Consider the following 23,652-nt stretch of genomic DNA (forward strand, 5'->3'; position numbering starts at 1 on the left):
CTCAGACTGCCTGACCCCCGTCCTGAGAGCCTGACCCATGCAGATAAAACCATACACATGGTTATTTATTTACCCTTAGCTGAGGCTAAGTTGGGATTGACACCGAGTTCTCCCTCCCCAAAAATGCCTCTTGGCAAAAGCTGCCACCTTCTGGCCCCAAAATACTTAGTTAGATCCATCAGTAATTCAGGAAAAGGGAAGCTCCATGCATTTTAACAATTTCAAGTCTCTGCCATCCTAGAAAGCAGGAATTAAGCATAAAAAATGACACCACGGGGCCTTATAAGAGAGTTAAGAGTAAATTCATTAGAAACAAAATACAAAATCCAATGATCCTGCTGGACAGGTGAACAAGACCCCCCCCCAGTTCCCTACCCTCGCCCCAATCCAAGGACTGCACCTATATAATACAAATCAGAGATCTCAAACGGGGAGGGAGAGAAGATCAGCTTTACAAAGTCATTGTCCTGCTATACAGAAAATATATTATTTGCTGGGAAATCACCAGCTGAGCTGAGCCAGGGGCCCGGGGGCAGTCCCAGCTCAGGAAAGCTCCTGGAAGGCACAGTGTCCCTTACTGCTTCCCCACCAGTTTGCTGAACACATCATAGATCTCTGGCTTTTCCTGGGCAAACTGCTCAGCTGTGTTTTTCTGCAGCCAGTCCGAGGAACGCATCTGCTGCTGGAGGAGGCCAATGAGGTCACCAAGGTTGGAGCTGCTGGCAGAGGAAGGTTCCTGGTGGCGGGACACAAAAATGACTTCATCTGTGCTGTCTGCTTTGCCATCCTGATCCGACTGGCAAGGTTGCTCCTTCTCCTCAGCCAGGATCTCCTGCTCCCTCTCTTCCAGAACCTTGCGGATCCGTTGCATGCCTGCAGGGGTGCCAAGAGGAGAAACACCTACTGGGTGACTAAGCCACAAGTGAACCCAACAGATCCCCCCAAAATTTGGGAGGATGGATGAAAATGGAGGATGAGCAGGAAAGAAAACAGGAAAATAAGAATAACAGGATAAATTTAGGGTCATAGAATCAGCCGAGTTGGAAAGGACCCATCAGGATCCTCAATCCCAACTCCTGTCCCTGTGATCCTGTCCCAGGATCACCCCATGTGCCTGAGAGCATCATCCCAATGCTGCTTGAACTGGGGCAGGTTTGGTGCTGGGACCACTTCCCTGGGGAGCTTCTGCCACTGCTCAGCTGCCCTCTGGGGGAAAGACCTTTTCCTGATATTTAACCTAAACTTCCCCAGCATATCCTCCTACCATTCCTATCATTGGTCACCAGAGAGAAGAGGTTGGATTATGAGGATTAAGGAGAAGAGGAAAGAGTGCTGCAGAAATTCCTGGGGGAGGGTAAAAAAAACCAAGAAAACATTCCTCACCCAACTGCAGGCGGTGGGTCTTGTCAGCAAAGATGATGCGGAACCATCCGGGTTCACTGCATTCAAAGGCTTTACCACAGGAGAGGAGGACCTTGTTATCCAGAAAACGCTTCCAGAGCAGCATCTCCTCCTCAAATGTGGCTGTCCTGAGGTACTAGGAGAACCAGCAACAGGGCCAGAGGTTAGTAACATCCAGGCTAAATTACTGAGATCCTCCTGACTTTGTGATTCCCAAGGAGACACCTTTAACCTCAGAAGTACAGCAGTGATATAAAGGAAGAAATGGAGAGAAAAGTGGCTTGAGAGCAGTGAAATTCCTACTAGGAGGGAGATGCAGCTGCACCCCAGGCTTTCATAGAATCACAGAACCCTAGAATTGGCTGGGTTGGAAGGGACCTCAGAGATCATCAAGTCCAACCCTTGATCCACTCCCCCCGTGGTTCCCAGCCCATGGCACTGAGTGCCACATCCAGGCTCTTTTGAAATATCTCCAGGGATGGAGAATCCACCCCTTCCCTGGGCAGCCCATTCCAATGTCTGATCACCCTCTCCAGAAAGAAATTCTTTCTCATGTCCAACCTAAACCTCCCCTGGCACAACTTGAGACCTCTTGTGCCCTCTTGTCTTGCTGAGAGTTGCCTGGGAAAAGAGCCCAACCCCCCCCTGGCTCCAACCTCCTTTCAGGGAGTTGGAGAGAGTGATGAGGTCTCCCCTGAGCCTCCTCTTCTCCAGCCTGAGCACCCCCAGCTCCCTCAGCCTCTCCTCATAGGATCTGTGCTCCAGTCCCTTCACCAGCCCAGTTGCCTCCTTTGGACCTGCTCCAGGACCTCAATATCCTTCCTGAACTGAGGGGCCCAGAACTGGACACAGGACTCGAGGTACTTTGCCCTCATCCCAGGAGAATTCTCCTGGCTCCTAGGAGGCACCAACCTTCCGGAAATCGATCCAGACAAAGAAGCCGGCGTTGCGGTTGAGGAAAGGAACCCCAAGTGTCTTCAGCTCATCTGTCACATAGGTGTGGGCAGCTTTCAGACGAGCGTGGTTGGCCCTCAGGTACACCTGGTTGATCCAGTCTGACCAGAAAGGAGAAATTAAAAACAAAGAAATCACAAACAGAGACAGAATTCAGATCAGTTCAAGCTGCCCCAACACGGGGTGTTTTTTCCATTTCGCCCTTTTTTTTCTGCTTGTCTTCTGTTGCCTCAAACAGCAGAAAAGAGGGGCAAGAACTATTTAGCAATTCTGTGTCTGTGCAGGATATCTTACTGACTTTCCTGAGGAAGTTTCCCTGGATTCATAGCTCTTGGTTGTTGGGGACTGTTAGCACTCCATCTAGGGCAGAGCTAGAAATCCAGTTTCCACATCCCACACACCTGTATTCTTTGTTTCTGCTCAGATGGTTCTACACCACCCTGGATACTTTTATACAAATACTTAAGACTTCTTCAAAGCTGCTCCTCTAATCCTGCTCATCAGGAGCTCAGCAGAAATGGTCATTTTCTGTAGAACTATCAGCCTTGCATTACATGGGCAGTTTCAGGGTAATAGTGCAAAAAGGGGACACCTTGGGAATGCACCTTGGGGACCCCCCAGGTATCCCCAAGATACACAGAACAGCAGAGGATCACACATGGAGCTACAGACTCACCTCTGTCTCTCAGCAGCTGGGCAACCTTGTGCTGGACAGGTCCACAAACCCCATGGAAATAACACAAAGAAGCCACTGCATTGGCAACATCTTGGTTCTCTGTATATAAAGTACCAAAACGAATCCCAGAGACAGCAAAATCCTGGAGGAGACACAGAAAGGATCCTGCCTTACACGGGAAGACCCGGATCCTATGTCCTCCTGCCTCGTTCCTTGAGGATGCTGAGGACACCAGGGCAAGGCTAGGAGGCAGGAAGCAGTAGAACCAGGACTCACCTTGGTTATTCCCCACATCACATGAGTCCTTTGTGGGTCAGGCAATCTGTATGCAGAAGGACGCAGATGGGCAGTTAGAGTCATAGGTGCTGAAGCTTTGGGATCACCAGATCCCAAATGCAGGGATGCAGGGATGGAGAGGCAGCATCACACAGTGACTAAACACTGCACCATGGAACACCAGTCAAGTAGGGAAAATGCCAATCTGACCTAACTTTGGAAGCTAGGAGCTGCCTGGAGCTGGGTTTAGACACAGTTTTAAAACACTTCAAATAGACATCTACTTGCAGGTGCTATATTTCATGTGTGGATTTCCTGCACACATAGATTTCCATGTACACATAAGGCTAGAAATCAGGTCCTTGCCAATGGATTTGCCAAGAATTAAAAATCATTTTCTCTCCTTCAAAGCCCAGTCTTTTGCAGAAGGAGATAAAGTTCTTCTTTTGCAATGTTTCACATCCAAGTCTGGCAACACTGAGCTAACACTTAACCAAATGTAATGCATTTCCTTCCAATTGAGCACAAAAGGAAAGATAGCACTGCTGGTGAAAACTAGAAAAAAAGCACCAAAAAAACCCCCAACCAAACAAAAAAATGTCAACAGAAAAAAAAACCACCCCATCTTTTTAAAAAGGAGGATTTGAAAAGTTTTGCATCTCATTAAATCAATACCTAAGAATACCCATTGTCCAGTTTGTAGTAACACTGATGTGAGACTACTCTATGAAAAAAAAGAAAGTGAAGAGGAACAGAAAGTTTTTACAGGCATCAACAGAAATGTAGGAAAGAGGTAACAACATTTAGGTAGGAAGAAAAGCCTCCCTATCAACAAATGCAACATTTGTTTGCAGTTTTGGGGACTGCCACCAGCAAACAATGGAGCATCCACAAAGAAGTGTATCACAACAAAAAAACAACTACCAATTTTTTACTTGCTAGACTGCACTTGGCAAGACAGCTTTGCCATTCAGAAACTACAAAAAGATAAAAGAAATGAGCATAAAGCAGATAGAGAATTCACTAGCTCATGGCTTCACTTCCAGTTCTCAGCAAGGCATCATGTTGAAGGTGGGCAAGGAAATAGAAGCTGATTTTACCTGTCCATGCCTAGGACACTGTGAAACGTGGCTGATTCATCAAAAACTGACAGCATGTAGATCTCATCTACAATCACATGCAATTCGTGTCTGCAAAAAGACAAAAAAGGAGATGACAAAAGGAGGCTGATCCCAGTTTAGCAGCAGACAGAAATTCAGGCCCGCAATCACACAAAGGAGAGAAACACCAAATTTGGTAGGAGTAAAACATTTGTTTCACAACTCAGAAGTTCTGTCAGGTGTACACTGAAGTGATTAGAGACATATCCACCTGACACTCACAGAATGAGATAAAAAGTCATTCATTTCCAATGAACACCTGTGTGTACTCTCTCTAGAGTAAGTTGTGTCACCATCCACTCAATCTCAAGGATTCTGAGCTCAGGGAATATCTGTGATCCATGATGAAGCTGGGAACCCACATTCATATATTCCTTTGTCTTTTCACATAGAGAGAAACTAAGAGGAAATTAACTCAGCTTCCCAACAGAGAAGCAGAGAACCAAGGGTTTTTCCTAAGGCTACCAACAAATAAAACCTGGATGCCTTGATGAAACTTGTTTGGCCATTCCAGGTGACTGCATGGTGCTTTTTCCCCTCTTCTCTCATAAGCCCACCACTGTGTGTGAAGAACAGACTCTTTACTTGACTTCAAACATATTCACAGATAATTCAGGGACAGTGAGAAGCCCACCAGATTCCTGAAGCTGAGACAGGATGCCTCAGTCTTCCAACCTGACCTACCTTTTAGCAAATTCCAGGTAATCCCGTAGCTCTGACAAGGAGTAGATGTCCCCGAGGGGATTCTGGGGATTAAGAAGAATTAAGGCCCTCACAGTGATACCCTGCAGAACAGAAATAATGTAGTATTAAGAGAATGCCCATCATGGGATAAATTTCCAGTCCCTCTGCTTCAGCAGCGAGTGTGACACAAGATTTCCCTTAAGCTTTTCAAGTTGAAGGTTAGATTTGTATGAGAAAGCTTTGAGCCACAAATTAAGATTGATTTTTTTTTCCTTTACAACTGTATCAATTGCCAAGTGAGCTGAGAAAATGGTTATAGAATGAGTCTCTGATTTTGAACTGGGACTCTACCACAGCCATTGCCACCTGGTCAATTAATTCATGAGAAAGAAGCTCTCACAGGTTTTCAGCATGAGAACTTCCTCTAAGCTGTATTTGAGAAGTTACAAATTACTGAAGATTGCCCATGAAGGGGGCAAGAAAGATGGGAATTGGAGCTATGTGGATGTAAACTCTTCCCATCCCATAGAATCACAGAATATTATCTAAGTGTTCTCATTTAGCTGGAGATGCTAGTGATGATCTAGAGACCCAGCTAAACAAAGAAGTCAAAACTTACAGACTAACTCTTCACAAACAGCATAATTATCTGCATTTATCCTCTAGATTCACACCTCTCTCCCTCCTGCACAGAACTGTCAGTGTTTTCAATGGATTCATCTGCACTTCTGTGCAGAGCAGTCAGTTCTGGGCTTGGCATTCCCAAAGGAAAAACCCTGCACATTGCCTGCTTTTTAATGCATGCCCAAGTACTATTTTTTTTTGGAGGGTGATAGGAATGGATTCCAATGCTGTGTACTCCTGGTTTATCTTTTCTGCTGTGCCCAAAATCAGACAGATGTGGGGGACACTCAGTCCCCCTAAATCTGCCCTCGAGTTTGCAAGTAGCCCAATCTCAGCCTAATCACAGACAACCAGAAAGACAGGTGGTAGGCTTTGAATTTTTTTTTTCATTTTCAGTCAATTTCTGGGACATTAACTGGTAATGTGCAGCTCAGCTAAACTCACCTCTGCCCGGGCATCCTGCAAGGCTTTTTCCAGTTTTTCCACTGTAAGCTGAAAAGGCCGAGTGTTTGTTCCAGTTATCTGAAAGACACCACAAAGATAAAAAAAGGCCAAGTTATTTCAACCAAGCCTGCAAAAGAAAATAAAACCACAACAATAACTACCTAGAAACCATCCTCTTACCCTTTTTGACTACAGAGAGAATAAATAAAATTAAAAAAAAAACCAAGAAAATGCTCATTGCAGACTGGCCACGTAGAGACAATTCTCTGGTTAACCTGGAATAACTAAAACAATGCAAGATTTCTATCTGCTCTTCCACCCCTGGGACCATCTGTATTAGGACAGTGTATTCTTCTGTCCCCAAGGCTCAAAATGGCCATTTTTTTCCTCTCAAGAGCCATTCATAGGAATAAAACACAAGAAAAGGACAAGACCACAATCCAGATTTATGGTCTCTAACATCTTGTTAATTGAAAATTATGTGCCCAGTTTCCCAGCCATAAATGGGGAAAATGCTCAGAGGCTGCAGGCTGTCCTTGTTCTGGGGGATGCTTTCACAGATCCCCAAGGCTCAGCACTTTCCAGTTACCAACTATTTTTTTAAACTAGAGGAGTTGGTACTCCCTTCCTTCAGATCTTACCTTGCTGTCTAAATAGGCATACACCAGCTTGACATTACCATAGAGGAAGACACTCTGGGTAATACCACCATAAAAGGGAGTAGCAATCAGCACAGCTTCTGGGAACAAGAAAAAAAAATTGGTTATCACCAGGTCAGAATCCTTCTCTCCCTTCTAAACACTTCAGCTAAACATGAAAGATTTTTTTTACAGCTGTGCCCTCTAAAAATACCATAGTGCCTTTTCTTCCACTGAATTTTGACATTAATTTTTTAATGTTCTTTAATGTAGACATGAGCATAGCCCACATTCAGTCTAACAAACTAAAACAGGGCATCACAAAACCAAGGGAGGCAGAGAGGACAAGACACATGAGTGCATGGCAGACCATGGAGATGATGGGAAAAAAAAAAAAAAAAAAAAAAGGAACTTTGCAGTAGGCTCATGCTGATTCCATTACTTCCCTTCGGTCAAACAATATTTAAATAGAGTAACAAATTATTTCCCAGAAAAAAAAAAATCATTACAAAACACCTCCCAACCAGGCACTTACCCCCTGGATCACAAAGGACTGTGGCTAATGCAGAAAATAAAGATCCACAACCATTTAAAACAATCACCTAGAGAAAAAAGAGAGGCTAGTGATAACTCTGTCCACAGAAAGACAAGACTATAAAATAATAATAATATTTCTTAACCATAGCATTGAAATATCTCTTCTCCCCAATTTTCTAGCATGACTATTCCCAGGATTTTCCCACTGAGTTCCTGCTACTACCAGAAATAACCTTAATTCTGTTCTTTGCTTCAGAGACAACTGTGTCATGGTACCATCCTAATAAGCAATTCAGAAAAAAAGCAGGCTTTAAGTAGGGAAAAAAATTGGGGAAAAAAGCAGTTTCAATCCAAGTATCAAGCAAATTCTGCAGAAACTCATGGCTTGATGCTTTCCTTACAACCCTTGGCTGAAGTACAGATTTTTGTCCTGAGGTGTAAAAACACAATGGGCCAAAATGAAACTTAAATTTAACAATGGGCACTCTTTGTCCAGGCTGAGGGATACAAGCACAGATCCTAGAGCTGAGGAAGGAGATGGAAACACAAAGCCCCATTGTGAGTCCTGGCAGGGACAAGTGAAGCTTGAGGCAAATACACAGCAGACCCAAAGCATTCTGGCTGAAATGTGCATCAAAAGCCACTGAAATGCCTAGGAATCAATTTCACTTGCACGACAAAAGGCTGTCATCTTACTAAATAATTAAAAAAAAAATCTTTAAAAATTAAAACTATTTGACAACAACTGGCAGTACATCAGAACAGACACCAATGGAAAGGGGGTTACCCACATTTTCTGCCTTCAGAGGTGCAGGGGCCTTGCAGTAATAGGTCAAGAATCGAGCCACTTCTTCCCGTAAACTGAGAAAGACAAAAAAAGCAGGTTTTGATTCAGTTTCTTCTCTAAGAAGCTGGGCTTGCCCAGGCCCACATCTCAGGAAAATGAAGGCAGCACAGGGCAAAGTCTGGTGAAAATAGCTAGAAAATAAGACAGCTCAGGTCCATGGCACAGGGATGGCTTTTACACAGGGCAAAGGCATCCCAGGTAATGTTTGGTGTGGTGCACACCTTCCTGATGAGCTTTAATTGAGGATGGAAGACAAGGATTCAAGTCCCTAGTGTTCACTATATTTCAAAGAACTGCTTGGACTTAGCCAATTAAGTCATGTATGGAGTACTTTTAAACCTGTGCTTGCTTCAGAAAATCTGTATCTTTCCTCACCTGAAAGGATTTTTAGTAGGGTAGGTAGCTGACAGTTTTGCAAAGAAAAAGACCATTAAATGACATAAAGTTTTAACTAAAAGGTGTAGCTATTCATCCATTCTGCTTTCCAGAGAAAATAAACCAAAATAAGAAGAAAAGAGAGTAACTCAATTTATGTCCTGGCTTCAGGAAGAAGCTGTATTTCAAGATGCAACCATCAAAAGGGATGGAGGGAGGGAGAAGAAAAGAGAAGACTTACAATGTATGTCCCTTCCAGTCAGGATACTGAAGCAGTGGAGGCTCCATCAGGTTCATGTCAGTCTGTGTCAGCTGGGAGCAAAGAGAGGAACCATCCATCAAAAGCACAGCCCCTGATACTGGAATCATGGAGACAAGAGGGAGTCCATGTACAGGCACACACCTGCACAGGCACACACACACACACACACACACACACACACACACACACACCCCCCAGCAACTTCAACAGCTGTAAAACTGGACTGAGAAAGCCCCTGAGCATCAGAATTAATGCAGCTGGGAGAAGCAAGGACCAGAAAACTGATCAGTGATGACTTCAGGCTAGGTGAGGGGCTTCTGCCAAGTTATTGCAGCCAAAACTTTGGTGCACAGAGCCAAAGTCTCTCTACAAAAAAGGTGCAGAATGGGTATGGTACAGGATGCTCATGGCCAAGATGCCTGTAGAAGACTTGCTCACAAATCAAGCAACCCAAAGAGTCCCAAAGAGTGTTCTGCCCACACCCTGGGGACATCATATTTCACCTGGAAAATCCTAGTTGTGAAAGCTCAGGTCTAGACTGTCAGAAAGAGATAGAAAGGATTTTCAATCAGTCAGATTGGTATTTTCTTAACAACAAAAAAACAACTTTCAATGTTATTTTTAAATTAATTCTAGCTTTCATTTGTATCTCAGTTCCAAGTTACTGCAGCTCATTCAGATCTATAATTCTGATAACTTTTGCTAAGTGTTAAAAGTGTAATGGAAGCTTTCAAAAGAAGGAGAAAAACAAAATTATCTTCTTGACAATTCTTCCCCTGGGCAGGCACCTTGTTCCTTATTAGAAGTTCATTCTGATCTCAGAGACAGATTCACCTGAACTGCAGAGCCCTTTTGAATGTTTATATTTAGATAAAGGATGCACAGTGCTTTTATCTAAATATTTTGAAGGTTGTAGATAGCAGGGTTTCACAGAATCCAGTTCTAAGAAGTTGCAAGGGAAAGCACAGTGGTGACACAGGCAGAGAGAAGAGGACATTAGACATAAACAAAAAGGGAATAAACAAACAGTATGTAGAATGTGCCTTCCAAATATTTAATGGCAACCAAATCCATGAGTTAATGTTAAAAAAAAAAAAAAAGGTCCAGAAGGGGATGACACGTCAAGTAGGTGATAGTGCAAAGGATAAGGGAAATTCAACATGCAGTGTGAAGGTTTCTCACATAGTAACATGGACACCAATCTATTGGTGGAATAATAACTAGTGCCAAGCTCTGGAGTTTAAAGACACTGTCCTTATCCCATGCAGGATTACAACCTGGTGTTACAGGATTAAAGTTCCTTTATTCAGCTGTAGATGTTCTTGAAGCCTACGTAGCACAGAACTGTGCCTCCTTAGATCTCTCTCCTAAACTTCTCTGGAGAATGCAACATAAAACATATCAGCAGACTCGGCCAAAAATAACTATGCAATAATAAAGAGAAGCCTTTAAGGTAATGCATTAAGGGCTAAAGAAACCAGGAGACTGAAAGGGATACCATCTGAGCTCTCATACCACAAAATATTCTCTAATTTAAGGGTCAAAAGGGGAAGACAGAAATCTGATACTTTATTCAGTGGAAACACTAAGCATTTATTGTCCCAAACAGCACCAAATTATTTGCCTACAGTCCCAGCTGGTGCTGCATTCAGTGACTCCATGCTGTAACCCCAGGCTGCCAGGAGTGAGGAGCTGACAACAACCCCTCTGTTCAGCTTGTTCCCATGGGCATGGGTGGCTCAGAATCAGAATCACAGAATTATAGAGGCTGGAAAATCAACTTTTCTGTGTTTGATTCTGTGTGTGCTCAGGTTGAGGGAAGCCCCCTGGGTGCCTCTGTATCACTCCCCAACCCCCACCCAAAGGGCTTCCCTCAACCTGAGAGTGTTTTGCACATCTCTCTGTGCAAAGGGGGGACAGCATTGCCATCCTTTCTCTGCCTTGCCTTTAGCATGAGGCTGAAGCACTCATTAATTTCCTTAGAGAAAGTGTTGTTGCAGTTCCCCCTGAGATTGATGAATTTTGGAATATTTGGGCAAATCAAAAACATTTGGCTCCAGATGAAGTGCAATGTTTCATTAGGTGGAAAACACATTATTTCTCTTGGGGAGGAAGGAGCGGAATTTTCTACAAAAGCCAAAGGAATCAGTCCAAATGGATGGGTTCCCAAGGGAGAGGAGGCTGTTCCCAGGTCTGCAGAAGGAAGGTGATACCAAGCAGCTGATGTGGAACAGAATCACAGAGTCACTGAGGCTGGAAAATCCCTCTGGGATGATCACCATCCCGTGGCACTCAGTGCCACCTCAGCCTTTCCTTGCACCCCTCCAGGGATGGGGACTCCAGCACTGCCCTGGGCACTGCATCCCAGTGCCTGATCCCCCTCTCCCTGAGGAAGTGCTTCCTGATGTCCAACCTAAACCTCCCCTGGGGCAGCCTCAGCCCATGGCCTCTCCTCCTCTCACTCCTTGCCTGGGAGCAGAGCCCAAACCCCACCAGAGCAAGGAATTCTTATTTCCAGGAGGATACTGAAGATGCAGGTGACTGCTGCCCCCCTTGGCACTATTTACTGCATTCTTGCTGTTAGTTTTAAGCAGAAAGGACAGGGAAGGAAGGAAGGAGCCACCTCTGCAGCCTAAAGGGCATCTTTTTTTCTGCAGGCAGCAGCTCTGCCTTACCTGTTCTTTCAGCTGGCAGGTGGAGTGGTGGGGTAGCCATCCCCCCGAGGCAGTGGAGTGGCAGGCAGAAATAAAACAAGGAACATTTTGAGGCTGGGAAATGACCCTGAGCCACCTTCCCTCCCCACAGAACAACTTCACCTGGGTGGAACTGCCACCTGCCCACCTTGCAGGCTGCACCCGGGCACTGGTTTTTACTGGAAATCAAGAAAGATTCCTTTACAGCACAATTCTGTCATTTTCTTTGGACCTTTTCTGCCGCTTGAGTAGTGCCTGGTGTTTCATGCCTCTCCCTGAGCAAAGCAAGCAGGTAGCACCTGATCTAGTCTGATTTTTAAAAATTTCCAGAGCTGCCACCATTCTCTGCTGCCACCCTCGTGTATTTGGGGTAAGTTCAGGAGTGGGTGTCCAAATTGTGTGACTTTATCATGGCCAGATGTAAAAACTCTTGCAGTTCAAAACTAATTTCAAAACCATCAACTCCTGCCAGCAGGAGAAAATAAAAGACATCTTATTTTCATTTTGTTTTCTGAGCCAATTACATCCCCTAGAGGGAAACCCCTCATCAAGAGGAATAGAAAAACACCCTTGTTCCTGGAAAAATAACATAGACAAATGTACAAATAGCTGGATTCAAAAGTGACTTGGAACTGATAAAAAAAATCATGAAGAAAGACTTGACCAGAGAGACCTGAGCAACAGCAGTAACTCTAGGGAAGTGCAAGCACTAAAAAAAGAAGTACAAAGCAAATTGAGTATTTGTTTGTCAAACAGGACTTACCCGCTTAGACATCAGGTCAAAGCAGAGTTTATTCTCACTGGTGCCAAAGTTTATTATGCCCTGGAAAAAGAAATAAATCATTTTTTAGAGACACAAAAGCCACGTGCATGTATCAGCTTAGCTATTGCTTCACTAAGTTGCCTATGAAAAGCTAACTGAGGAAAAGACAAAACTCGTTTTACAGCAACTTCACTGTATTCAACTTCAGACACCTTACAAATATAGTCCAGGCACTCCCAATTCTTAGTCAACAAAATGTACGTGGGTTTGGTACTAATGGTTTATACTTCTTTACAGAATATGTTCAGGTTAATCTTGAATTCACTCACTGGTATATATCTAACTACAAAAGAAACCCTAAAACAATTTGAAGAAAACAATTTGAGGTTAAGCCTTCTGAAGCAGTTTTAAACAAAGTTTTGGATACACTTATTAACCTAAGAGCATTTTTTTATCTGTCATTACCATCCCATTCCACTGATGTGCTCAGAAACCACATCAGCATGCAGTCATGAAAAGCAGTGAAAACATTAAATTTTCTCCTCTGGAGAGATGACCCAAACAGTTCCAGTTTTAGGATTTGGCCCTGCTCATTTAGCACTACTTTAGATCTGAAAGAGTTCAAATCTACTGGCACATTTTCATTTTTGGAAGGGGTTGGGTCAATTATTTTTTCAAAATGCAAAAGGAAATCTAAGCAATGGTGCCTTTATGATAAAATACACAAGTTCAGGTTTAGGAATTTGCTCAAAAAGCCTCCTCCTGCATACAGAACGGTTGGCAGAAGAGGCACTTTGCTCCTCATAATGCACCTTGTATCAAAAACTTCAGTTTTTCTATCTTAAAAATACAATTTTCACCTCCCAGCATAGTGAGAAGTTGGGGCTAATAATAAAACCTTTTTCAAGTTTCAAGTGTTCAGTATCTGAATGTGGGACCTATTTAAAAGTAATCCACATGCAAATAATTATTTATATTTCCTGTACTTGTTACTCAGTAAGGAATTGCCATGAAGTAGTAACACTCAGCCTTTGTGCCACAAGGGGGGTATGATGAGCTACTTAAAACTGAGCAGCCAAATGTAAGCAGGCAGAAAAAGTGCTGGAATAATTTAATAATTTAATAATAATAATTTTTAAAAAGCTTGCTACCTAGGTATAACTCCTGCACCCATCACCTGCAATAATCAGAACTGGCTTTCAGTGGGCAACAGAGGGGATGAGGTGAAAGGAGGAAGAGTTTTGTTTGTTCCTATAGATTTCTGACATCTTTCAAGGCCTACCACTGACATTTGTTTGAAAGGAAAAAAAAACCCAAACTGTGCAAACTTAAGCCGGGCACAGAATTCAACTTTGATATACAGCTGATCTGCCAGGCTACTTTTTATTTCTCTTCCTCCAACCAACAGCTGGGCCCAGCGTGCAGAAGTGGGACCAGAAGAAACCCCACACTTGTAGCGCATCGGTCAGCAAACCCCTGAAAAATCCCAGGAAAAAAAACACTTGGAGGCTCTCACTCACGTTGGGGTTCTTGTCTTCATCATACTTGTCAGCATGATAAGCTTTGTACCCTTCCTCAGTGGAGCCACGGAAAAGGCTGGCAACATTTCCCCGGGCAGAGAGGTAGGGGCTCCTCTGGAAGTGGCTGGGGCCGCAGAACCCGTGCAGGTTCCCCTTCCTCTCAGCAAGCGGCCGAGCGCCGCTGCCTTGCAGGTCACCCCTTCCTCCTCCTCCTCCTCCTCCCATTCCCGTCATTTCAGACAGTGCCTGGCTGAAATCCAAGCCCCGAGGCATGGAGAGGGAGGAGGAGGAGGAAGCACCGTGGCTCTGCTTGAGGATGCTGAGCATCTGGGCGAAGACGTTGAACATGCGGAACTCGTGCTCCCGCTCCAGCTCGAAGCGGCGCTGCTCCAGTTGCATCCGACGCTCCTCCACCTCCAAATCCCTCTGGAAACGCCTCTCTTCCATCTGCAAAAAGCGTTCCTCCATGGCCCGCTGAGAGGTCAGGGTTTTCAGCAAGAGGTCATCCAGGGGGTCCCTCACACGTTGCCCTTTCCGCCTTTTCCTCAGCCGGTGCAAGGCGGAGAAGCCGGGCCGGGGAACCACGTTCTGGATCCGAGAGGAGTTTGCCATGTTTGGCTCGCTGAAACCTGCAAAGGTGGGAAGCCAAGGAAGGAAAAATAAAATACCCTGCAAGTCAAGTGGTGTGGACACACTCTGCTGCCTTCCCCTGCCCTTTCCAGGAAACACTCATCAATCTACTGCAGGTTTTGCAGGAAAACCAAAGCCAAACCTGCCAGGGACATCTTGGGTCTTTTTGAGGTTTGTTTTTAAATTCACACACTGGGGACCCCAGCCCCTGAGTTAACCTGGATGATCACCACTTCCCTCCACTGCACTACCTATGGAACAGCCACAGTTCCATAGGTAGTTCCAGAAATACCACAGAATACCAAACCTGCCAAGGACATCTTGGGTCTTTTTGAGGTTTGTTTTTAAATTCACACACTGGGGACCCCAGCCCTGTACTCAGCCCCTGAGTTAACCTGAATGATCATCACTTCCTTCCACTGCACTACCTATAGAACAGCCACAGTTCCATAGGTAGTTCCAGAAATACCACAGAATACCAAACCTGCCAGGGACACCTTGAGTCTTTTGGAGGTTTGTTTTTAAGTTCACACATTGGGGACCCCACCACTGTACTTAGCCCCTGAGTTAACCTGAATGATCATCACTTCCCTCCACTGCACTACCTATGGAACAGCCACAATTCCATAGGTAGTTCCAGCAATACCACAGCAGAGGTATTTCTTCATCTCACCATTGAGCATCCTGGGAGATTACATCCAGAAAACACCTTAAAGAAGGCAAGGGAAGTGTCACCTGCAGGTTTACAGAGTAGCCATGGCAGAAGTGGGTCCCTTCTGTAGACAGCCCTGGTTCTGTTCAAGTGGCACCAAAAAGCATGCCATTTATTTTTTTTTTCCCAATAAGGTAAGCACTGCCAGCAACATGTGCACAAACCTAGCACTAATGCCTAGCACAGCTGATGGCAGACACTGCCAGCCCTTTGTGGTTTCATCCACAATATGTAGCCAAACACAATAATTTTAGATTGTATTTACCTGCAAGGTATGATTTGGGAATGGCCAGAAGATTATGAGTGCTGATACCACCCTTCTACTTTGAACCTTTTTGGGATATGTAATGAGGAACCAAATACCACCACCAAAACCAGTTGTGTGTCTCCACATGAGAAAAAAACACCTCTTTCTGGGAAACTGGGCAGAAACCTTACGCTGGAATGTAAAAGGCTATCCCTACCTGAAGGTGAAACACTGGTTTCAATGGGAATCTCCACCCTGGAGATGGGAGAGTCGTTCTGAGCCCTCTCCAAGAAGGCTCTCTCCATCTCATGCTCTTCGGGGGAGCCCTGTTGGTAAGACATGGACGACGGGGGCTCTGGGGTCAAGCAGTGCTCATCAGAGTTCACCTCCTCACATTTGATTTCCATCAGTTCAGGGTGCTGGGAGTGTCCAAAGGGCAGGGCCGAGCTGGGGAACTGGTGATGGTAGCTCTCTACCATGCTGCCCTGCAGCACCTGCTGAGCCATCATGCTGCCGCTCAGCGAGCTGTACGCCAGGGCGGGCCGGCTGGTCAGCACCCGGTCCATCACCTCGTAGAACTTCCAGGTCCGGCCGCCCCGCGATGCTTTGCTGTTGTCTTTGATCCTCCGGTACTCCAGCTTCATCTTCTTGATTTTCTCCCGGCACTGGTCGCCAGTCCGGTGGATTCCCTTCTCCCGCAGCACTTCGGCGATGCGGTTGAAGACGTGCTGGTTGCGCAGGCAGCTCTCCAGCTCCACCTGCACCGACTCGTCGGCCCAGAGCTGCAGCAGCTCCACCACCTCGGGGTCCGACCAGTTACTGCCGCGCTCGTACTTCTTCCCACGAAAATCCATCGCTCCCGGGACCCGGCCTTGCGGGGCTGCGGGACGGGACGCGGTGCCGGCGGTGGATCGGGGGCTCGGCCCCCGCGCTGCCCGGCGCCCCCGGGCCGAACCCCGCCGGGCCAGCGGCGGGAAGGGGATCCGAGGGGGTCCGGGGGCGCCGGAGCGCGGGAGGCGGCGGCACCGGGGGGGAGCCCGGGCCGTGCTGCGCCGGGGGTCCCGCCCGCCGCTCGGACCGCCCCGGCCCCGCCGGGACAGCGCACCTACCCCTGCCCCCGTCCTGCCCCCGCACGGGGGGCCGGACCCCCGACGGGAGGGGGGGCTCTCGCACCTTGTCCCCGGAGGGCTCCCGGGCGGCCCTGCCTGTCCCCAGCCCCCAGCAGGCGGTACGGCCGCCGGTTCGGAGTGGCTCGGCTCGGCACGGTTCGGCTTAGCCCATCCGCTAGAGCCGGGCGGAGCGAGCTAGCGGGGAGCCGGCATGTTCACATCCGGGGTGACGCACATGCGTGCAGCCTTATTCCGGGATAACTTTGGTCCGTTCCGGGATAACTTTAGTCCGTGCCAGGCGTTCACCGCGCTCCCGGGGCCGCGCCAGGCACTGCGCTGCCCCGCGGGGTTCCTGCTCCGCTCCTCCTCTCCTCTTCGCCCTGCCCCCGGTTGCAACGTCCTGTCCCGTACCACGGCTCTGCTCGGCTCCGCTGGCCCTGCCAGGCACGGTTCGGCACGGCCTCGCCCGCAGGCACCCCCTGGGCTCCGCGCCAAGACGGGGCGGGAGCGCCGGGAACTGCGCGGGCTGAGCCCGCAAGGATGCTGCTACCCTGGGTCCTGGGGATGCTGCGGAGGGGACGGCGGGGAGGATCTGAGGGGGGGTCTGGGGACCTGGATCTGGTTCGAGTGGAGCTGGGTGGGACGTGGGGTACCGCAATCAGCCCGAGTTGGGGGCTGCCCCCCAGCAGCCACCTTGGGTCACTCGGGCAGGGCTTGGGAATGAGATGTGTCCCAGCCCTCAGCAGCCTCTGGACCGCAGTGGGGGACTTGTGAGTCCAGTTTGGGCGTTTTCCCTCCTGCACAGAGAGCTTCCCAAGCAGTGGGTACAGACATTACATCAGGTCACACCTCTGCTCAGCACCCTCATCAGCTGGCTGCATGAGGGTCCAGTTCCGGTTCTCCCAAGCATCCCCCTCCTTGGCTACGTACATTGGGGGGAGAGGGGATAGGACCACAGGGAGCAGCTGCAGGATTTTTTACTTTACATCACCAGGTTAGTGCCTTCAGGGCTCTGTAACTGCAGAGCAAAGCAAAGGGGTTGCACCTGATCCAGTCTGACTGCAAAAGATTTCCAGAGCTGTCACTGTTCACTGCTGCCACCCTCACATATTTTGGGTGAGTTTAGGAACAGAGCACAGAGCTGCCCCATCAGCCATGGAGATGGACTGAAGGACAGAGCATATTGTGCTGTCACCCGTGGGTTTGGAAACTTCAGTCTGGACCTGAGCCTTCCAGGATAAGGACCAAGCCCCAAGGCAACGAGTATTAACACAAACCCAGTAATTTATGCAGTTCCAGAACAAAACACAGCACGCCCATATCCTGTAGCACGGTTCTTAGGGCTGGAATACACACACTGGTTTGTGATTTGCCTTTTAGATTAAAAGATTTGCCTCTTCACAGCTCCGTGGGTTTTTTAATCCAAGTTGTGTTAACTTGGTTCTGGATTTTAGTAAGTCTGAGTCTGTGAAACTGAAATAAAACTCTTGATCTCCATTATATTTTGGCAAATACTGTCTCGGGGCTAGGGGAGCAGAGACAAGATTTAGCTTTAAAATTATCATAGAATCACAGAATCATAGAATTGGCTGGGTTGGAAGGGACCTCAGAGATCATCAAGTCCAACCCTTGATCCACTCCCCCCGTGGTTCCCAGCCCATGGCACTGAGTGCCACATCCAGGCTCTTTTGAAATATCTCCAGGGATGGAGAATCCACCCCTTCCCTGGGCAGCCCATTCCAATGGCTGATCACCCTCTCCATCAAGAAATTCTTTCTAATGTCCAACCTAAACCTCCCCTGGCACAACTTGAGACCTCTTGTGCCCTCTTGTCTTGCTGAGAGTTGCCTGGGAAAAGAGCCCAACCCCCCCCTGGCTCCAACCTCCTTTCAGGGAGTTGGAGAGAGTGATGAGGTCTCCCCTGAGCCTCCTCTTCTCCAGCCTCAACACCCCCAGCTCCCTCAGCCCTTCCTCACAGGACTTGTGCTGGATCCCTTCCCAGCCTCCTTGCTCTTCTCTGGACCCGCTCCAGCACCTCAATCTCCTTCCTGAGCTGAGGGGCCCAGAACTGGACACAGGACTCAAGCTGTGGCCTTCCCAGGGCTGAGCACAGGGGCAGAATCCCTTCCCTGGACCTGCTGGCCACGCTGTTCCTGAGCCAGCCCAGGATGCCATTGGCCTTCTTGGCCACCTGGGCAACTACCTGGCAACTACCTGGGCACCTTATACTACATTTCCAAGTAACTTAGGATCAGGGAGTAGCTTGGATTTTTCCCAGCCTGCTGAACTATAGCCTGCATCCCCACAGCCTCATAAGAAAGACGGCCTCTCACTTTCCTGGGGCTTTTTCCATGGGAACTGCACTGTATGTTCTCTGAATACAGACTTAATTATATAAGTACATTGACACTGACTGTACACAAAGGCCAGGGCAACAATGAATAGAGCCACTGATGGTAGAACTTTAATAGTAAACATAAATAGATTAAAGGCAGCGTGAAATAGTCTTTTTTAAAAGCTTTTCAAAGAAGCCTGAGAGGCTGGCTGCAGCCTGTTATACCTGAGGGCCATAAGTTAGCCAAGCAGCAGCAGAACATTCTCAAAAATAACTCAATTTGTCCTGGCTTCAGGAAGAAGCTGTATTTCAAGATGCAACCATCAAAAGGGATGGAACCTAGATTCATGATATAAAACAATACTCATAAATCTTGAACTATTGCTCATGGTTCAGTTGTTTCCAGCTTTTTAGGCCAGATGAAGTGGAAACTTGATTTTTAAAATGAAATTAAGAACTTCCCTTGCAAGTATACGTCAGGCAGGCATGGGATTGAGATCAGACATCCCATGCTGTTATGTTGCTGAGAGAATTGTTTGAGCTGCTTCTCCCATTCAGATGGAAAAGAGGATTAACAAGGGCTGTGCTCCCAAAACTCAGGAAGTGATGGTGTTGAAATGTGAACAGTGCAAGCCACTGAGAACCACGAAACCAAAACAGTTTGTAAAGCTCTTTTAGTGACAGGAGTTTAGTTTCCATCTCATTTCATTTTTGACAGACTTATTCTTTTAACACTCCTTTGACAAAACCCCCTCTCTTGTTCTCATGCAGCAATCTCAGGAATGCAAACTGCATGCTCCAATGGACCTTCCTTATTGTCCAAGAATTCCATGTGTTGGTTCCATCCCAGTAGGTAACAGCCAAGTGCCACAGCATCCCTTCCCTGAGCAAACTGCACACCACAACTCCTTTTCTTACAAGCTATGACACGATCTTGAAAATACCCCCCTTAAAAATGGGGTTAAGCTTCACTATTTTGTTATTTTTAATTTATTATTGGTCTCTAAGTCAGTGATGCACCATTGGTGATCAGCTAGACCTTGGACCAGTGTTTGCCCTGACACTGCAAGCCATCAGAGCAGAGGACTCTGGGATCCTGCCAGTGCCCTCAAGGACTGATACTCAAATTCCCATTTAATTTGGAGCCTTAGTGTAATGGTGTGGTGACAGACAGCACTGCAATGAGAGCCCTGGAAGCCCAAATTTCGGTTTGTTTACAGCTGAGCAGAAGGGCCCCATTGAATGTCAGTCCCTCAGCTGGGAAATGTGACAGCCACGGTGGTTTTGCTGGGACAAAACTTTGACAAAAGGAAAGGGATGCCCTGCAGCTCAGCTGAATGTCAGGCGGAAACAATAAATTCCTATGTTGTAACTACAGCAACTCGGTAAAAAAACATCATAAAAAAACCCCTGAAAATCAGAGAATGAGGCACACCCTGAGCAAAACCAAACCTCTGGGACTTTGGAGCCCTCAGGAGGAGAGGTGGCCTGGGCAGGCAGCCTGGTGGCCATGGGAGGAAGGTCCCTGCAGAGGGTGCTCCAGCCCTGGCTACCTCCCTCCTGCCTGCTCGGAGTGCTCTGGAAAGCCAGGGGTGGGAAGAAGGAAAACCCTGGCAGGAAAAAGCCTCACCACATCGGGGAGAGACAGAGATTAAATAGAGACAGTTCCCAGCAGCCCTGTTTGCACAGAACCATCAGGGAATGGTTTGGGTTGGAAGGGACCTTAAAGCTCCCCCAGTGCCAACCCCTGCATGGGCAGGGACACCTCCCACCAGCACAGGTTGCTCCAAGCCCCATCCAACCTGACCTTGAACCATTTACCCAGAATTAAGGGACCCCAGAACTGACCCATACCCTTTAACACCAGGCTTTCCCCATGCCTTACGGCTGAAGCAAAACACAGTAGGAACAAAGTACTCATATTTTGCTCTTACCTCTGGACTTTTCTGGCAGAAAGAGGAAGGGGTGAGCAGCCACCCAGACAGATTTTTGCCTTAGGACAGCAGGCAGGGCTGCAGTTATAACTGGCAAAAAGGGTGAGGAAATGCTCTGCTTTTGTGTTTGTTTACTCTGTCAGGTGTGCTCATTAAACTCAGATTGCATCAAAGAGCTCCCAGAAAAAACATGTGTGAGTATCACAATCCCCCCCCTTGCAAGGTTTTCCCAATCAGAGGCCGTGTCCTTGAGCCTTTGGCTAGGGTCAGGTGCCTTCCTTGCAGTATTTAAAGAGCAGCATGTGCCCTGGTTATCAGTCCCTGGATGGAAGCCTTTTGAGGTGGAAGAGAACGTTCAGAAATTGTGGCTATTGCTGGAACTTTCTGAAAATCAGGTTCCTTGGTGACTGGCAGTGGTTTTATTGCATTAAGGAAATGAACAGGGGTTGTTTGGCAGTTTTTGGCAAACCTTTTCTTTAAAAACTCCATCTCAGTTCCAGCTGTACTGTGCTCAGTCATTTTAACTCCGTGCTGCTTACAGAGTTGTTGTTCAACAGTGATTCATTCTAGGGAGTTCATAAATGGTGATAAAAGCATTTAAGAAAATAATTCTAGGTCTTCCAGTCCCAGGCTGTTCAGTTACTGGTCCAGCTGCCAGTAACAATCAGATGTCAGTGCCTTGAAGAACACCAGTGCTAACTGGGTTTCCCAATCCTTGTGCAAAGACCACAGGATTCCTGCAGAGATTCCGAGACTCTCATAGGAAAAATCCCACCCCCAGGGAATACTTAAGACCCCTCTTGCTAATAAATCTCTGTCAAGTTGAGGCCCAGCACCCTTTGCAGGGGCTTTCAAGCCTGCCCAAACCCAGTCTGCTGATGTGTTCAAGTCATTGCCCAAATGAGATGCATGATGAAGCAAAAAAATCTGCTTTGTTTTTTTAAGTAATTTGTTTAAAATAGCAGGTAAGTGAACTGAGTCAGGGTGCTGATGCCCTGGACACAGCCAGAAGGGACTTGTCATGCTCAGTTGACAAAGGAAACTCTCCCCATGCCACCTACCCATCACTGCACAGCTGGAGGCTGGTGGGTGCCTGCAAGAGAGGAAAGAAATTTTTTGCAGTCTCTATTTAAGTCTTCAGTGCATCTGGCAAGGCTTCAGGAAGGGAACTGCTTTGTGCCATGGGAGTTGGGCATCAGAAACTGAGCAGAGCCCAGTTCCATCCAAATTGGCTGGATGGAACATGTCCAGGGCCATCAGCATCCTTGCTGACACAGGAAAGGAAACTGAGATCAGCAGCATTAGGGGTTTGAGCTGCTTGGCTCAAAGTTGAGTCAGGTGTCTAGAATCAGGACTGTAGGAGCAGCCTCCATCCTTTGTACATCAAGGACAAGTGGGAGGGAGGAAACAGGATCTCCTCTGCAGTACTACTGGACTTACAAACAAGAGCCTTCACATCACATTCCCAATTTCTCAGTCTTCCAGTCTCTCCTGCTATCATCTGACTGTTCACTCCAGGATTATCTTCCTCACCATCAGGAGACTCTGATTTAATTGAGCCCAAATTTGAGCCCTTAAAAAGTTGTCTTACTGGTGAGATTTAGTTCCCATCCCTCCAGCCCTTCTCCTATGGACTCTTGGATCCACTGCAACAGAAAAAGGGTAATTATCAAGGAAGAGATAGATAAACCTTGCCCTTGAAATTGGGCATTATCACCATCTTTCTTCCCTCTGGTTTCTCATTTTTCAGTTTGACTGAAACTTTTGTGGTACAGAAGTGACTGAAATTGCAGTAACTCTTGTGAAGGAGAGCAGGTACTTTTCCAGCCACCTATTTAGAAATTATTAATACCTCATATTAAAAATATCAAGCCAGTTGTTGCTCCAGAGCTCATGACTGAAGCAGGCTGTTTGACATCCAGTGAAACTTGCCTCTTGCCAACTGGAAGCAAGAAATATTTTGTCATGCAGAGGGAGCACACATGGAAATGTGTCCTGCCTGTGTCCAGACAGCTTCAGGCTGTTGGGTGTGATTTCACACCCTCTATCTCCACAAAACTCATTAAATGGCACTAAATTCAAGTCAGATTTGGTCCCCACTGTACATAAAGGATGGGGAGAGGCTGGAGAGGGTGCTAAGCTGCTAAAATACTATGTTATTGTAGTATGGACTTGTATCTGAAATACAGCTTGTCTCTAATGCTTTGGGAGCTGTGCTGTCCCCTATTTTAGTGCAGGCACTGAGGAATATGTTTAGTATAAATAATTAAGAATTAATTTCTTGAAATTAAAATTTACTTTGGGTATGCATGCTTGCAAAAGTGCAGAAGATCAGGACTGCAGTAGATTAAATTTTCCTCTATAAAATGGTCCATTCCTCAGTGATCATGTGCAGTTGTAAGAATTCTGTTGCCTAGATCCAGTCTGTCAGTCAGCCCAGTTCATGAAAACTAAGATGGACTGGAAAACTTCCCTTCCAGCATGCATCTTCTTGAGATTCTGCTAAGAACAGTCAGGAAATTGTGTCTCAATAGTATATCTACTATACTTAAAGTTGCTTTCTTGTCTTTTTCAGAGCTCTGCTGGCTGGGGGAGGCTTCTCCACATGGACTTACAGGCAAGGCTACGATGTCAGTATTCCTGTTTACAGCCCTGTGTCTGGGGAAGTGGATCTGCCAGAAAGAGGACCAGGGTAAAGCAAATAATTGTGCCAATATATATTAAATATAATTTTTAAAATTGATGCTCGTAAAATATAAACATATATTGTGTTCAGTTTTGGTCCCTGCTGTACAAAAAGGATGGGGAGAGGCTGGAGAGGGTGCAGAGAA

At 46.7% G+C, this 23,652-nt stretch overlaps 1 protein-coding gene and 1 long non-coding RNA gene across 5 annotated transcripts in view; one reads left to right on the plus strand and one right to left on the minus strand.

Moving 5' to 3' along the window:
- The window catches only part of LOC139796635 (uncharacterized), a 521,507-nt gene that overhangs the window by 485,851 nt on the left and 12,004 nt on the right, over nt 1-23,652 (plus strand). The gene's annotated exons all lie outside the window — the stretch shown is intronic.
- On the minus strand, nt 281-22,418 carry LOC139796624 (1-aminocyclopropane-1-carboxylate synthase-like protein 1). 3 transcript variants are annotated; one of them, XM_071744959.1, is made up of 16 exons: nt 16,617-17,109; nt 15,661-16,323; nt 13,855-14,483; nt 12,335-12,394; nt 8,858-8,928; nt 8,186-8,255; nt 7,393-7,459; nt 6,861-6,958; nt 6,220-6,297; nt 5,152-5,252; nt 4,408-4,497; nt 3,308-3,353; nt 3,032-3,173; nt 2,314-2,456; nt 1,384-1,537; nt 281-873 (listed from the first exon to the last, which is right to left on the minus strand). In XM_071744959.1, the coding sequence occupies exons 2-16, from the start codon at nt 16,295-16,297 to the stop codon at nt 575-577; spliced, it is 2,685 nt and encodes an 894-aa protein (XP_071601060.1). In that variant the 5' UTR covers nt 16,298-16,323; nt 16,617-17,109; the 3' UTR covers nt 281-574. The 3 variants fall into 3 exon arrangements, with proteins under 3 accessions (XP_071601060.1, XP_071601061.1, XP_071601062.1); XM_071744960.1 differs by having other exon boundaries at nt 16,553-16,710; XM_071744961.1 differs by lacking the exons at nt 15,661-16,323; nt 16,617-17,109 and adding an exon at nt 20,822-22,418.

The sequence above is a fragment of the Heliangelus exortis genome, chromosome 5 (assembly GCF_036169615.1).
Source record: "Heliangelus exortis chromosome 5, bHelExo1.hap1, whole genome shotgun sequence".
In the NCBI taxonomy this organism is placed as follows: Eukaryota; Metazoa; Chordata; class Aves; order Apodiformes; family Trochilidae; genus Heliangelus; species Heliangelus exortis.

What these genes read in the sequence shown, in the direction of transcription:
- LOC139796624 (XM_071744959.1), bottom strand. Translation starts at nt 16,297, where the DNA reads ATGGATTTTCGTGGGAAGAAGTACGAGCGCGGCAGTAACTGGTCGGAC. An exon ending in GACTGGAAGGGACATACATT is followed by an intron (nt 8,256 to 8,857) that starts GTAAGTCTTCTC and finishes TGTCTTTCTCAG; the next exon opens with TTTACGGGAAGAAGTGGCTC. An exon ending in CCAGCTGCTGAGAGACAGAG is followed by an intron (nt 2,457 to 3,031) that starts GTGAGTCTGTAG and finishes CTTTCTGGTCAG; the next exon opens with ACTGGATCAACCAGGTGTAC.